The sequence below is a fragment of the Arachis hypogaea genome, chromosome 5, assembly GCF_003086295.3.
Source record: "Arachis hypogaea cultivar Tifrunner chromosome 5, arahy.Tifrunner.gnm2.J5K5, whole genome shotgun sequence".
Classification (NCBI taxonomy): domain Eukaryota; kingdom Viridiplantae; phylum Streptophyta; class Magnoliopsida; order Fabales; family Fabaceae; genus Arachis; species Arachis hypogaea.
Genome location: NC_092040.1, coordinates 94,146,929 through 94,160,667, shown reverse-complemented (window position 1 = coordinate 94,160,667; position 13,739 = coordinate 94,146,929). Strand labels below are relative to the sequence as shown.

Here is a 13,739-nt window from a genome sequence, read left to right as displayed (position 1 = left end):
GTTCTCAACGTGATCCGGCTCACCACTACCAACAAGACCAGTAATCAAACTATGTGTTCTAGCTGCCAGTGCTAGAACAAGTGGATGTGCAGCTAAGAGACAACTGGCTGCAACAACAGGCATCAAAGTAGAAGCATGCCCCACCGTCGTCGACTGGGGATTTGGCGCTGAAGCCCCTGAACTGTCAACACGGTCTTCCAACTTGGCAAACAACTTGTGCATTCTCACCTCCAGAAAACTTCGCCGACAATGAAACAATACCTCCATGTCTTCATCCGACCCTATCACAAAATGTTTCATACTGCACACCACTTGACACGACCGCCATCAGAATCTTGTAGAACACCTTCTTCACCAACTTAACCCTACACAACCCTGCCATCTGCAATATGTTCCTCTTTAGATCCGACAAAGTATCTGTCGAACGGATAAACACGCTCAGCGATTCCTTATCAGTGAACTTCACACCATACCTATTACTTTTTTTTTATTTTACTAGAGCAGTGGACTAGAACCAACAAGCTCTCTTTACTATCCATTTGTGAAAGTGTGAAAATGACTCACCTCAAATGCCCCGCTCTCTATCTTGAGTGGTATATATAGGCAAATTTGACAAAGTATAAACTGCGACACCCCTGTAGCGGATTACGTGCATTCGTAAACTGCGGGATCCCTGTCGCGGTTTACATAGTTTATGAAAAAAATGCATTTCGGCATCCATTTTGCAAAATATGTATTGTGGTAAATTTGGATGCTTATTTATTTAATATGGTAAATTGCCCTAAATTGAATTTATTGAATTCGATTTACACATTTTAGTAGTAAATCAAATTAACGTGTACCAAGTTACATGAAGCACTACATTTAAATATAAATCGAATTCATATAATTCAAATTAGCTATTGTGATACTAAATCGAATCTAGTTGATTCAATTTACTATTGCACAGTACATATATAGTAAATCGAATAAATTTAATTGTTTATTTATTCTATATTAACTATAAAACATAAATATCAATAAGAAAATACCTTCCATTTGAATCTGAGTAAAATATAAAAAAATCAAAACGAATAAGAATAAAAATTCAACTTTTGTGTTTTAGTTTAAATTCCAAAAAATCTATATTTTTATAAACTTATAAATTTAAAATGGAACAATAAACGATTTCTAAAGATTTATTAAAAATTATCGTTTGACTCATTAGCATCTAAAGAATCATTATCGAATCTTTTGATGTTGAAAAAGTTAATATAAAGTATAATCCTCCAAGGTGGTATAAGAGTTAAAAGTTGAATTTTTTTAGAATGAGACAGATAGTTATACAAATTAAAATGACCAACTATATTATAATGATTAAAATATTATGTCAATTTACATATTGACATAATATTGATATATCAATATGTAAATATAGTTGGTCATTTTATTGTAGTTGGTCATTTTAATTATTTTTTAATTTACATATTGTATAAATATAATTGGTCACTTTATAATGTATAACTATCTGTAAAAAAAAATCTAATTTTTAATTTCTATGCCACCTTGAAGGACTATACTTTATATTTTTTTTTAACATCAAAAGTCTCGTTAATAATTCTTTAGATGTTAACGAGTCAAATGATAATTTTTAAAATTTTTAGAAATAGTTTATAATTTCATTTTGAATTTATAAGTTTATAAAGATGTAGATTTTTCTGGATTTGAACTAAAACAAAGAAGCTAAATTTTTATTTTTATTTTTTTGATTTTTTATATTTTATTTGAATTCAAATGGAGTATTTTCTTATTAATATTTATGTTTTAAAGTTAATATAGAATAAATAAATAAATAACTTATCTGTACAATAAATTAAATCAAGTTGATTCAATTTACTATATATGTGCAAAGTAAATCGAATCAATTAGATTTGATTTAGTGTTACAATAGCTAATTCGAATTATACGAATTCGATTTACGTTTAAATATAGTGCTCCATGAAATGCGATACACATTAATTTGATTTACATAGATATATGCATAAAGACATTCAAGTAACGTTTTTATTTTGGGCGATTCATATAATATTAGGTTTCTTTTGGTTTAAAATGTGTTTTATCCATAAATAAATGCTTTATATTATTAGGATTTAAAGTTTAGTAATTAATATTTATGAACTTGAATTTGTCTATAAATTTTACTTTTATACTTCTTTGATCTATTTTTTAATTCAACAAGTATGATTAAAAATAAAACAAATAAGCTTATAATTAATATAACATAATATTAGAATTAATTTAAAACATAGGGTAAAGTACTAAATTGGTCCCCTAAGTTTAGGCGTAATCCTATATTGGTCCCCTAAATTTAGGCGTAATCCTATATTGGTCCTTAAGGTTTAAAGTGTTATATTTGAATCCAAAAAAGTTTCATTTAGTTTCAATATAGTTCTACGTGAGATCAAAGTTAAATAATTAATGGAATGTATGACACCAATATAAAAATAAGGTCATCTGGAGAACAAGTACAAGCTCCAAAGACACAAAATTAACCATAAATGCATCAATACATTTATTTATCATTCTCTTTAGTTCTATAGAAAATATTTCATTTAAATCGTAAGAAAAATGATAAATAAATGTATTAATGCATCCATGATTAATTTTGTACCTCTAGAGCTTGTACTTCAGATTTTCGAGGACATTTGTTAATTATTTAATTTTGACCTTATGATGGGACTATATTGAAGTTAAATAAAACTTTTTTGGATTCAAATAGAACACTTTAAATTTTAAAAACCAAAATAGGATTACGTCTAAACGTAGGGACCAATTTAGTACTTTACCTAAAATATATTTAGAGAGTAAAGTGTGATCTCTCATCATTTATTTCATAGGTGAGACCAAGAATAAATATAAAAGAGAAACTATTCAAGAGCAGAAGATCACACTGTGAAATTCAAACTTTAGAGAATCCAAATCCCACTTAAGGTGTACATGTGATCGAGTAAAATCGAATTCGCCTGGAACTAATCTATTTTTGAGACCTATTCATACCCTGTTTCGAAAACATAAAGTCAGGCCCAATGAGAAAATAGTGACAACTCCTACTTGCCCGACCTATTAAGACTATAAGGGAGGTTAAGCCCTACTTATCCAAATAATTACCTCCGTAAACCTCTCCTAAACTCCAACGGTTATCCACCAATAAACAAAGTTAGAACTACTTTAAAAAAAATAATTATCTATTTTATTATAAATACACAGGTACTCTCATGTATATACAAGTCTCAATATACTAAAACATGTTTAAAGTCCTTACTTAACTTTAAGTATTGGAGTTTTTTTTGCAGGTATCATCTCCACCTCTTTGCGAAAAACTCAGACGGCGACACCTCTTAAAAAGAATTTGAATGTTCAGGCACTGTTTCAGGTAACTCGAAACAAAATCTTTATACAATTTATAAACAAATCCAATAAAATTATACCAAATTAATTCTTAAAATATTTAAATTCGAACAAAATCTTCAATAAAATTAAATTATGTACACCCCTATTTAAAACATAGCTTTTTTTAGTTAGTATCAAACTTCTTTCTTATACCTATTAGTAAAATATTGATATAAATAGTTAAATATTCTTAGTAAGTAATCATTACTTAATGTAGACACCTATTAACTGATGTCAATATAATATTTAAAATTAATTCATAAAAATAAATTAAATAAAAATCAATAAACACCAACTAATTCAACTAGTTGTTGCCATGGATTTAGTGTGATATTTAAGTTTGTACAGTAATTATTAATTAATGAAAATCTCATCTTTAGGATTTTTTTTCATTCTACGAACTTAATTTGACACTTGACAATGTCATGGCTAAATTGATGCCTTTTCTTAAATAGGAAAATTAAATTTTTATATTTATACTTAATGTATATTTTAAATTATTTATAATTTTATTCTATTACTTATTCGTTGTGGTTACAAATGATATATATATATACTATTTTACATTACAATTTGAATTGATATAATTTATTATAATTTATATTATTTTAATTTGATTTTTATTTTTCAATCTAATATAATTTTATTAAAGAGATTGTCATTTATATTAATTTAAAATTAATTTTGAGTACTATTTGATTCAAGCTATTATAATTTATATTAGATCCGATTTATATTATATCTAAATTTCAAATTTTATAATTTAAATTTTTTAATTATTATTTTTTTAAAATAAATTATATTCCGTTTGAATTTTAAATTTAAAATAATTAGAACAAATTATCAATTCTGTCTACGACTTTTAAGAATGTGTAATTAAGATTATATATTAAATAACATTTTATAAAAGTACTCCCCTGTATATAAATAGTTAAATAGAATATATTTACTAGGTTAAGATGTCTAATGCTCATATATATATACATATGAATAGTAGTAATAATAAAAGTAATAAAAATTTTTATTTTTCAATTATCTTTTTCTCTCTTTTTAGATCATTCCTCTCTACGGTACTTATTCCGCTGTTTTACCACTTAATTCTGCAAATTTAAACAGAATTTTGTTAGAATATTCAAAAAAATCTATATTTTTATTAGCGGCAAAAATACTCATTAAATATTGAAAAACGCTATAAAAAATACTTAACTGTGTAAAAATATTTTGTTATTAAAATTGGCTAGAGATATCGAATGAATTCTGTTATTCCCTTTTCTTTCTCTCTTTCTCTTTCATCCTCCCTCATTTTTTAAAACAACCGCAACAACAATAAAAATCAGAGTCACTTCCTACAAATCAGAGTCACTTTTTCTTTCTCGTTGAAGCCACTACAATAACGACAACATCCTAATGAAGAAATTAAAAACTGTCACCACTCTAAACTTTCCTTCTTTAGACGGTTAGTTATTCTTTTAAAACGAAATAAACCAATCTAATGTAAATGACGATAATTTAATTCAGTCTTTCCAATAAAATTAAATTACATTAAAAAATAAAAATCAAACTAATATAATTAAAATTGTAATAAATTATAGTATTTTACTTTTTAAATTAGTATAAAGAGTACTGCAAATACTTCTTAAATCAAACTAATATAATTAAAATTATAATAAATTACAATATTTTATCTTTTAAACTAGTATAAAGAGTACTGCAAACACTTTTTTTTTTTACTTTTTTTTGTACAAACATATTTATGGTGTACCTAGTAAATAAAATATGTATAAATATGATTTCTTCGTATATCTGTTTTTTTAATGCTTATCTCATATGCAGAAATAAGAACTATAGTACAAGAATATAAATAATTTTAAAAATATATTTAAGTGAATATAAAATTTAATTTATTTATTTAAAAAATTCAAATTAATAGTATATGAAAGGTCAAAGAGCAAAATGGTTTTTATAATTTTAACAGTGAAACATTTTGCATAATTTTTTCAAAAATACTATGGTGTATGAAATTAAATCTATCATAAGATAAGTTGATTATGTTAGCTAATTTCAAATTTGGGAGATACAATTTCAATTTATTGAATAAATTATATTACATTGCATGGTTTGTGAACGTCTTAATTAATTTAAAAATCAAACTTCGACGTAAAGTTTTCTAAAATTTACTTAAAAAAACTTTTAATTTTAAATTTTAATAATTTTAAGCTAAATATTTTTAGAGCCATGTAAGCGAATAATAAAAAATTTAATTAAAACTACGAAAAACCAAACATCTTGTTACAAGCAATTTTGGTAAAATTTAAATGTTTTGGAAGTGAGAGTTTACTTTAATTTATTTATTACGAATTTATGATTTTTCGACAAATAATAAATATTTGTTCATTCTGAGATTGAGCTCCTTCATCTTCCTTCTCCTTTGTTTCTTCAGAACACAACAAAACAAATCTCTCTCTCTCTCTCTCTCTCTCTCTCTCTCTGCATCGCACGGTTTTGTTCTCTTCGGCCAACGATCCTTCCTTCACATCCACTTGTACGTTTCTTCTTCCGTTATTCTCCATTTCCAATTTTTAATATATATATTTTTAATTTTCGCTCTTCGGATCATAGATTTAATGCATAGAACAGAAATACTTCGTAGAAAAAGAGTGAATGAAAACCACAACACGTTGTTCGTAACCAATTTTTCGTCGTTCCAATCTCAGATTCTTCCTTTTTCCAAAAAAAAAGAAAATAAAATGTTGTTTGATTGTCTTAGAAGCTAGCTAGGTAGCTCAGCTATTTGATTTTTCTGCATGATATGCATCCATTTTTGTTCCTCAGAAATTTGTGTGTGTTTGTGTTTTTTTCCCCTTCTGTTTTCAACAGAAAAGAACGTTACATGTTTGCAACGTTATAATATAATTCCTATTTGCTATTTACTTTTAAGTAGAATCTCCCCTTTTTGTATTATTGTTCCCCTCTTTTGATGATGATCTATGTTCTTTGAGGGTTTGAATGGCATGATTTGATGCTTATCTGGTATAATCCCCATGATAAAGAGAAAAGCTATTGCAGAAAGTGTTTTCTGTTATATATAACAAGAAAAGAGTTGTTGTTGTTGTTGAACAAGAATACTTATACTTGCAATACTAAGTTTGTGTCAACTGTCTAAAAATGCTTGAGATCCATTTCTATGGAAGGGTCTTAAAACTTGAGAATTATGGCCTAATCAGCTGATAGCTGCTGTTTCTGGATCCTTTGATATACCCTGCTAGCTTTCTGTGTTGGGGATGTAGCTTAGATAAATGTCGTGTTTACCTTTGTTTTCGTTTTTTTTTTAAATAAAAAAAAATCTGGTTGTTTTCTCTTGTGGTTGGATGTGCTATTGTTAGAGGGAATGTGGAAATGCCTTTAGGTATGTCCAAGATAACTAGTCTTGAAAGAAATGGGTTAACCTGTTGGAATTTTGGGGTAAACTTGATTCAAACCAGATGCTGGCTACTTTGTTATGCTAGCAATCGGCTATAGCCTTGGGAAGATTGTTTTATAATACTTTCTTTAAGTAATTAGGAGGATTTTTAAGAATGTGGTTAGGAGGATGTATCGTGATTCTTAGCTAGCTTGTTGGCAAACGACTGAAGTTGGCATTTCAAAACGACTTACAGGTTTTACAAGTTTTTGCATTGTTACATGAATCCAGTTTGCTATGTTTTAATTTTGTTTCCTAATCTATTTCTTAGACTATTTAGCCTTATTTTATAGTAGGGCAAGACATGTCAGTGGTTAAGCCTGAACATCCAAATACAAAATGTGTGGCAGTTAGAGGATTAGTAGAATTACATGAAACATGACAAATTAGAAAATCATTAGGCTTGTTCTGTGAAAATATCAAGGTTTTGTTCTTCAGTATTTTGTTGATTTGTTTTTTGAATATTGCAGGCACTAGACTTCTGGGAGAAATCAGATGCATCGTGGTAAATTTTCCCTAACACCTAGGAATGAAGTCAAAGGCTTATCGGGTCCAAATTTAACCAGTTACAAGCATAGCAGCCCTTCAGATCCCATAGATCTTTCCTCTTCAGATGATGAAAATGACACCTCTAATAATGACATATCTAAACAATTAGTCCTTTATGATCCCACGGCAAGTGGTCGCAACACACTTGATCTGTTTCCTGGTGCTATTCAGTGTACACCTCCGTTGCCTCCAAGAAGCAAACCTCCAAGTACAACTCCCAGAATCTTGCCATCAGTTGGTGCGTTCACTGTTCAATGTGCATCCTGCTTTAAATGGAGGCTGATTCCCACAAAAGAAAAATATGAAGAAATACGGGAGCATCTACTTGAGCAGCCATTCATTTGTCAAAAAGCTCGTGAGTGGCGGCCCGATGTATCTTGCGATGATCCAGAGGATATTTCTCAGGATGGGAGCCGGGTTTGGGCTATTGATAAGCCAAACATTGCACAGCCTCCAGCTGGTTGGGAGCGACTACTACGGATCAGAGCCGAAGGAAGCACCAAATTTGCAGATGTGTATGCACCTGTTATTTGTCATTTTCTTTTCCCAAATGTTAGGTGTAGATACATGCTACTGTTCTGGGATTCTCACTTTTCAACTATCAATCTGTTTTTTAATTATTTCAGATATTATGTAGCACCAAATGGCAAGAGACTCCGCTCAATGGTAGAGGTCCAAAAGTATGTTCTTGCTACTTCTGTTTTACTATTTTACCAGAATGACCTTGATACTTACCATCCCATTTGAGTTTTGTTACTATTTTCATAATTTTATGTAAACATTTGCTTTGATGTTTCTTGTAAAACTCTTATATGTGAATCTGTGCTCTTAGGTTCTTGTTGGAGCACCCGGAATATATAAGAGATGGGGTAACTCTTTCTCAGTTCTCATTTCAAATACCAAAGCCATTGCAAGAAAACTATGTGAGGAAGCGCTCCCTGAAACTTAAATCTTCATATGAAGACGGCAGACCGGTTGAACCTGAACAAGGTATATTTTATTAGTGAAAGATAGTGTATATATGATCGAATGATATATGCCATTTACACTTGATGCACCAAAGTTGATTTCAATAAAAATTGTACAATTCTGAACTATAATCTTATTTTCAGTATGTTCTTGTAGAGATTGGTGCATTATTGATTAACTATGTCATATCTTTTGGTTTAGATTCTCTTATTTTTATATTGTTCTACAATCAGTCCTTAAACCCTGCTGCTAGGAATTATTCTATTTTGTGATTTTTGCCATATCTTTCCATGATCATAAAGCTTGACATCTGATTTGAAATACATTAACTTGTCGTCTTTAGTTTGGAATGCAGCAATGCAATTATGCAAGTATCTGTCAATATAGCAACAGACAAACACACCAAGTATTTGTTTAGAATCCTTGCAGCAAAAGCATCTAGATTTTAACGATTTACTAACAACAGAGATTGTTTACGTTAGAACACCGGTGTCATTTGCTTCGTGTATCCTAACTTACGTTACTCAAATGGATGAGACTTGGTTGTTGTTACATGCTTACAGCTATTGTTATGCTGACGCTGATATTTTGCAGTGAGTCCACTAGCATGGGCCGCACCAGAAGACACTGCAAAGTTGCATGAAGAAAAACCTGTCCCTTTTGCTGCTGTACTGGATGATGATTACCCTCTCAATCCACCAACAAAGAAGCGAGCGACTGAGAGTTCACTCCAAAAGGATGTGCCTGACGCTAATGAAGATTTTCAACTCAGAAGTTAATGGTGGAAACTTAAGGCTGCTGATCCAAATCTCTGCGTATTGTTTGGATGGATGATAGCCTCCTTTTTTCGCTTCTTTTTTGGGTGGACAGATTGCAACTTACTGTAAAATTTTCTGGTTATTAGGGAAATAGGTTTTCAGTTTTTTGTTTAGAACAGGAAATGATGTTGTCGAAAATGAACTGCTACAGAAGATGAAAGTTGTATAACCTTTCAAAGTGTAATCTGAGCCCATAAAACAATGTACAGAAGATGGTACTGTGATTTACCAGTCTCAATTGAAGAACTAGTCGATTTGCATGTTGCGTTCTTGCCTGATTTTGCCCCAAATATGGAGTTATTGATGAGATCAATATCTTGGTATTCCTAGAACTGCATTTTACATTTGTACAAGTTGAGTTTCTGCACTGTCTTCGATAGTTGATCTTTTGAAACTGAGTGCTTACCCCACACACATTTTTATTTTTAATACTAGATTAACAATGGTGTTTTTTTAAATTGTGATCTATGGTAGTATTTTTTTAAAATGTGGAATGATTTAATTTATGGAGTAGAAATCGTACCGTCCGATTTTTAAGAGGTACCGTCCGATTTTTGTATTCGGACCGTCCGATTTGTATTTAAAAAATAAAAAAAATTGAAGTACACAAATCAGACCGTTCGATTTCTGTACTCGAACCCTTCGATTTGTGTATTATTGAACATTTGAATAGGTGGTTTAAGAGTAAATAATAGTAAGAGATTGAACTTTTCTATTGCTATTCATTTTTAAAAGATTTCATTATTAACATCTATTGTTCTATTCGTATAATTGTATAAATATTATAATAAGATTCGTATAATTGCATAAATATTCTAATAAGAAAAGGTACAAAAATAAACACATCTCTAATTGCTTAAAATTTTGAAGTTAAACACAATAAAACAAAACTCTTATTGTTGGTTAAACAATTAACAATAATTCCAACTAATTATAATACTTTTTAAATTCAAAAATACCATGTATACACCAAAAATCAATCATTATGTATGTGTATAAATATATGTTTTTGTTTAGTTTATTTTTAATCATATTTTATATTTTAATATATATTTTATATTAGTAACTAATTTTGTAAGTGATTTTTTGTGTATAACTAATATGATTGTTCTTATATATAATGATAATATATATGAAGTAACTATTTTCTTTTTGGCCAATTATCACCCAATATCTTTTTTTGTTTTTGTACTTGAGTTTACTCTTTTTGGTCTGGATCTTCACAAAAGTTCAAACACACATAGATTTGGGTCTCTCTTTTGTCTTTATTGGTCAAGGACATGGTCTGTAGACCACTAGTTTAATGTAATTGGGTCATCCATAGATAAATAATTATAACAAACAAAAGAACCACATTGGGCCCTAATAGCCCTAATAATTTGGGCTAACAAGGCCCAAGATTTTGTAGCTAAGTTTGTTTGGCAAAGTGGTTCGCTTACAATTACCAAAAAAAATAAAAGAGTGGTTCGCTTACATTTACTAGCATTGGATGGCAGGTGCACGGATGAGGAACAACATTATTTTGTATCAAACTATCAACTAAACCTTAATTTTTTGGTGTCACTTTCTTTATCAATAATTGGAAACTTTGGAATAGTCTAAACTCTAATCTAGTCTTCCATAATAACTTGTTCATGGTGATGACTATAGCCTGTCTTTGTGGTTGTGGGTTCCAAAACCAACAAACTCCATTGTCATACTCATAACACACCATGTGCCTTGTATTTAATGCCTCCTTTGGCTTATCTTCCTCCCTATAGGATATGTCGTTTGCATATTCTAGAGAGGATCTTTCAATAAAGACTTTAATTTGGAAGAAACCAAACAATCATTTATATATAATATGTTATCCAATTTTAAATATATTAAATTCTTATTTCAAATAATTATCTTTTTTGTCAATTTACAATTGGTAAGTAAAATAAAAACTCCATATACTTTAGTAGATTGATCGGTATTGTATATAATTAGTAATATATATAAAAATAAAGATTTAACTAACATGATGAGTTTTGAGAATACATATTAAGATTATTATAAATAAAATTTTTATTTTTTATTTTAATAAATATAAAATAAATATATTAAAAATTTGAACTTTGTATATTTTTTATAAAATTATTTTTTATTGATAACCTCAATATTTATTTTTAAGAGGTGATTCAAGAAAAGTTTTAAAATTTCTAAAAATTTTATACTGTAAAATGAAAATCATTCCAATTAAAGTTTTTGAATGTTTAAGAATGTAATTAAAATATTCTTCTAATCATACGTCATCTTAAGACACATTTTAACTAAATATTAATTCTATAAATACTATAATAAGTTTTGAATATACTCTAATATTAGTAAATTAATTGGTATTGAACTCATAATATTTTATGATATTATTATTTTTTTTTTCACTAAAAGTTTCTAATGTAGATTATGTGGGTCTTTATGGTCTTGTCGGTTTGATGACACCTTTACCACCCACCAATTCATCCACATCCATGCTTGGTTTTGAAGCTCACTTGTTTTTATCTTCTATCTTATCGTCATTGCTTCTTGATAGTGCATTTTGATTGACAGGCTTATAAATATATATCATATTCTTATTTAGCTGCTCTAATATTCCACCATAGTATTATATTAGGTAGATAGGAAGAGAAAGAGATTAAGATCGAAAAACTGAGACATGAAAAATAGAAACTGAAATAAATTTTAATATTGTGTTGGATGTAAAATAAAATATAAAAATTGAAATAAAAATAAAATTTTAATTTAATTTATATAAAAAATAAAATTAAAATTAATTAATTAAAATGAAAGTATTTTAGATATAAAATATTATTAAAGTTTTAATTTTTATTTCTAAAAATTTTAGTTTTTTATATCTTTATTTTTTGAAGATACTGAAATACTAAAATTTTAAAAAACAGACATTAGAATTTTAGTAATAATTTTTGAATCAATAAATATGATATTAAATTTCAATATATCAGTCTCTGTTTCAATACATTAAAATAAACACTACCTTAAGATTCACACTTAAATATAAAATAAAAAACATATAACATATAGAATAAATATAATTTTTTTATAAAATATGACATTTATTTTTTAATTATTTTTATTAATTATTAATATGTATTAGAATAAGCACCTTATAATGATTATACTTAATACCCAACAAATAATGTGGACTTACCATTATCACTTTGTCTCATTTGAATGGCATAAGATTCTCATTCTCTTTTCCCTCAAAATATGAAAGTAGCTAATAAAGCATTCTATTCTTAATTGGTTTCAAGAATCGTGATGCCTTGGTTAAGAATACATAGACCGTGTGGTTGGTGTAAATAAATGATCAATTTTTGGCCTAGCAGAAAGTTAGGAATTTACATTTTTTAATAAATATTGATGTTTTCCTTTTTTTTTTCCCACTCTCTCTTTCTTTTCGCCTCATGTATGCAATAATTTATTAATTAATAACAAATTTTTAAGTAAAACTTATTAACTAATTCAATATTTCAGAGATTTTATGTTATATTATATATGAATAGAAGACATCAATGCTTTTAAGCTTAGATAACACATTTTTTTATATATTATTTAATATTCAAATTTCTTAAACTTAATAAATATTATACTTTATATTAAAATGGAGTGAGTCTAACTTAAATTTTAAACTCTTAGTTGTTAACAAGAAATAAGTTAGCATCAAGAATTTTTTTCCCCAAAAAATAACAAATAATGCTGTATTAATTAAACATGTCACTTTATACATGCATGTAAGAAAATTCTTTTAATCTTAAAGTGTAAAAGAATGAATAAATTTATCTTATTTTTTTTTGAAATTTAACTTTTATTTAAAAGAATTAGAACACAAAAATTAAAACATTAATTTTTTTTTTTGTAAATTGGATTGACTCAAGTATGATGTTATTAGCTATTTCTCTGAAAAAATTGAGCTTTCGGCTAAAAATATTTAAGAAATATAATTGAAATTATAAGAGCGAAAAATTATGACAAGTGTTAGAAATAAGAGGTTAAATTGGAAGAAAGATTTGTATATTATTGAGTGTATTCAAATTATCTATTTAAATTGTTTGGAATGATACAATATAAAATGGTATTTATAGGTACTAAGAAAATCGTAATAATAAAGATATAATCTTCTATAATAAATATCCAGATATACTAAATAATACTAATTGATCTTAATTAATTTAATATTATTTAATGGGTACACAATAATAAGAGATTTGGATTAGAATTATTATCTTATCAATTGTCTAAACTCTAAACATTCACGTTAAATAAAAAGAATAATAATTAATAATTTAATATACCTATCAAGTGTCAACTACTAACTTACCCTTTAATTGTGTATTCCGTAGCTAACTTGTAAAGGGCGAAAAGGGCACACGCTTTTGACAAAATTCTCAACTTTTTTCTCGTCTGTATAACACTCCAGCTTGAATTTTGAATTGGAATGGATCAATGAGAAAATGATATATCATATGGTGTGT

At 27.8% G+C, this 13,739-nt stretch overlaps 1 protein-coding gene across 1 annotated transcript; it reads left to right on the top strand.

Moving 5' to 3' along the window:
- Positions 1 to 5,729: 5,729 nt before the first annotated feature.
- LOC112802006 (methyl-CpG-binding domain-containing protein 2) lies at positions 5,730 to 9,485 on the top strand. The gene is made up of 5 exons (XM_025844984.3): positions 5,730 to 5,971; positions 7,360 to 7,953; positions 8,065 to 8,118; positions 8,271 to 8,428; positions 9,002 to 9,485. Exons 2-5 carry the CDS (start codon positions 7,385 to 7,387, stop codon positions 9,184 to 9,186), a joined length of 966 nt encoding a protein of 321 aa, XP_025700769.1. The 5' UTR covers positions 5,730 to 5,971; positions 7,360 to 7,384; the 3' UTR covers positions 9,187 to 9,485.
- The last annotated feature ends 4,254 nt before the right edge of the window (positions 9,486 to 13,739 follow it).

Coding starts and splice junctions, on each gene's coding strand:
- LOC112802006 (XM_025844984.3), top strand. CDS start 7,385: ATGCATCGTGGTAAATTTTCCCTAACACCTAGGAATGAAGTCAAAGGC. Junction 7,954..8,064: donor AGCACCAAATTTGCAGATGT/GTATGCACCTGT, acceptor TAATTATTTCAG/ATATTATGTAGCACCAAATG. Junction 8,429..9,001: donor ACCGGTTGAACCTGAACAAG/GTATATTTTATT, acceptor GATATTTTGCAG/TGAGTCCACTAGCATGGGCC.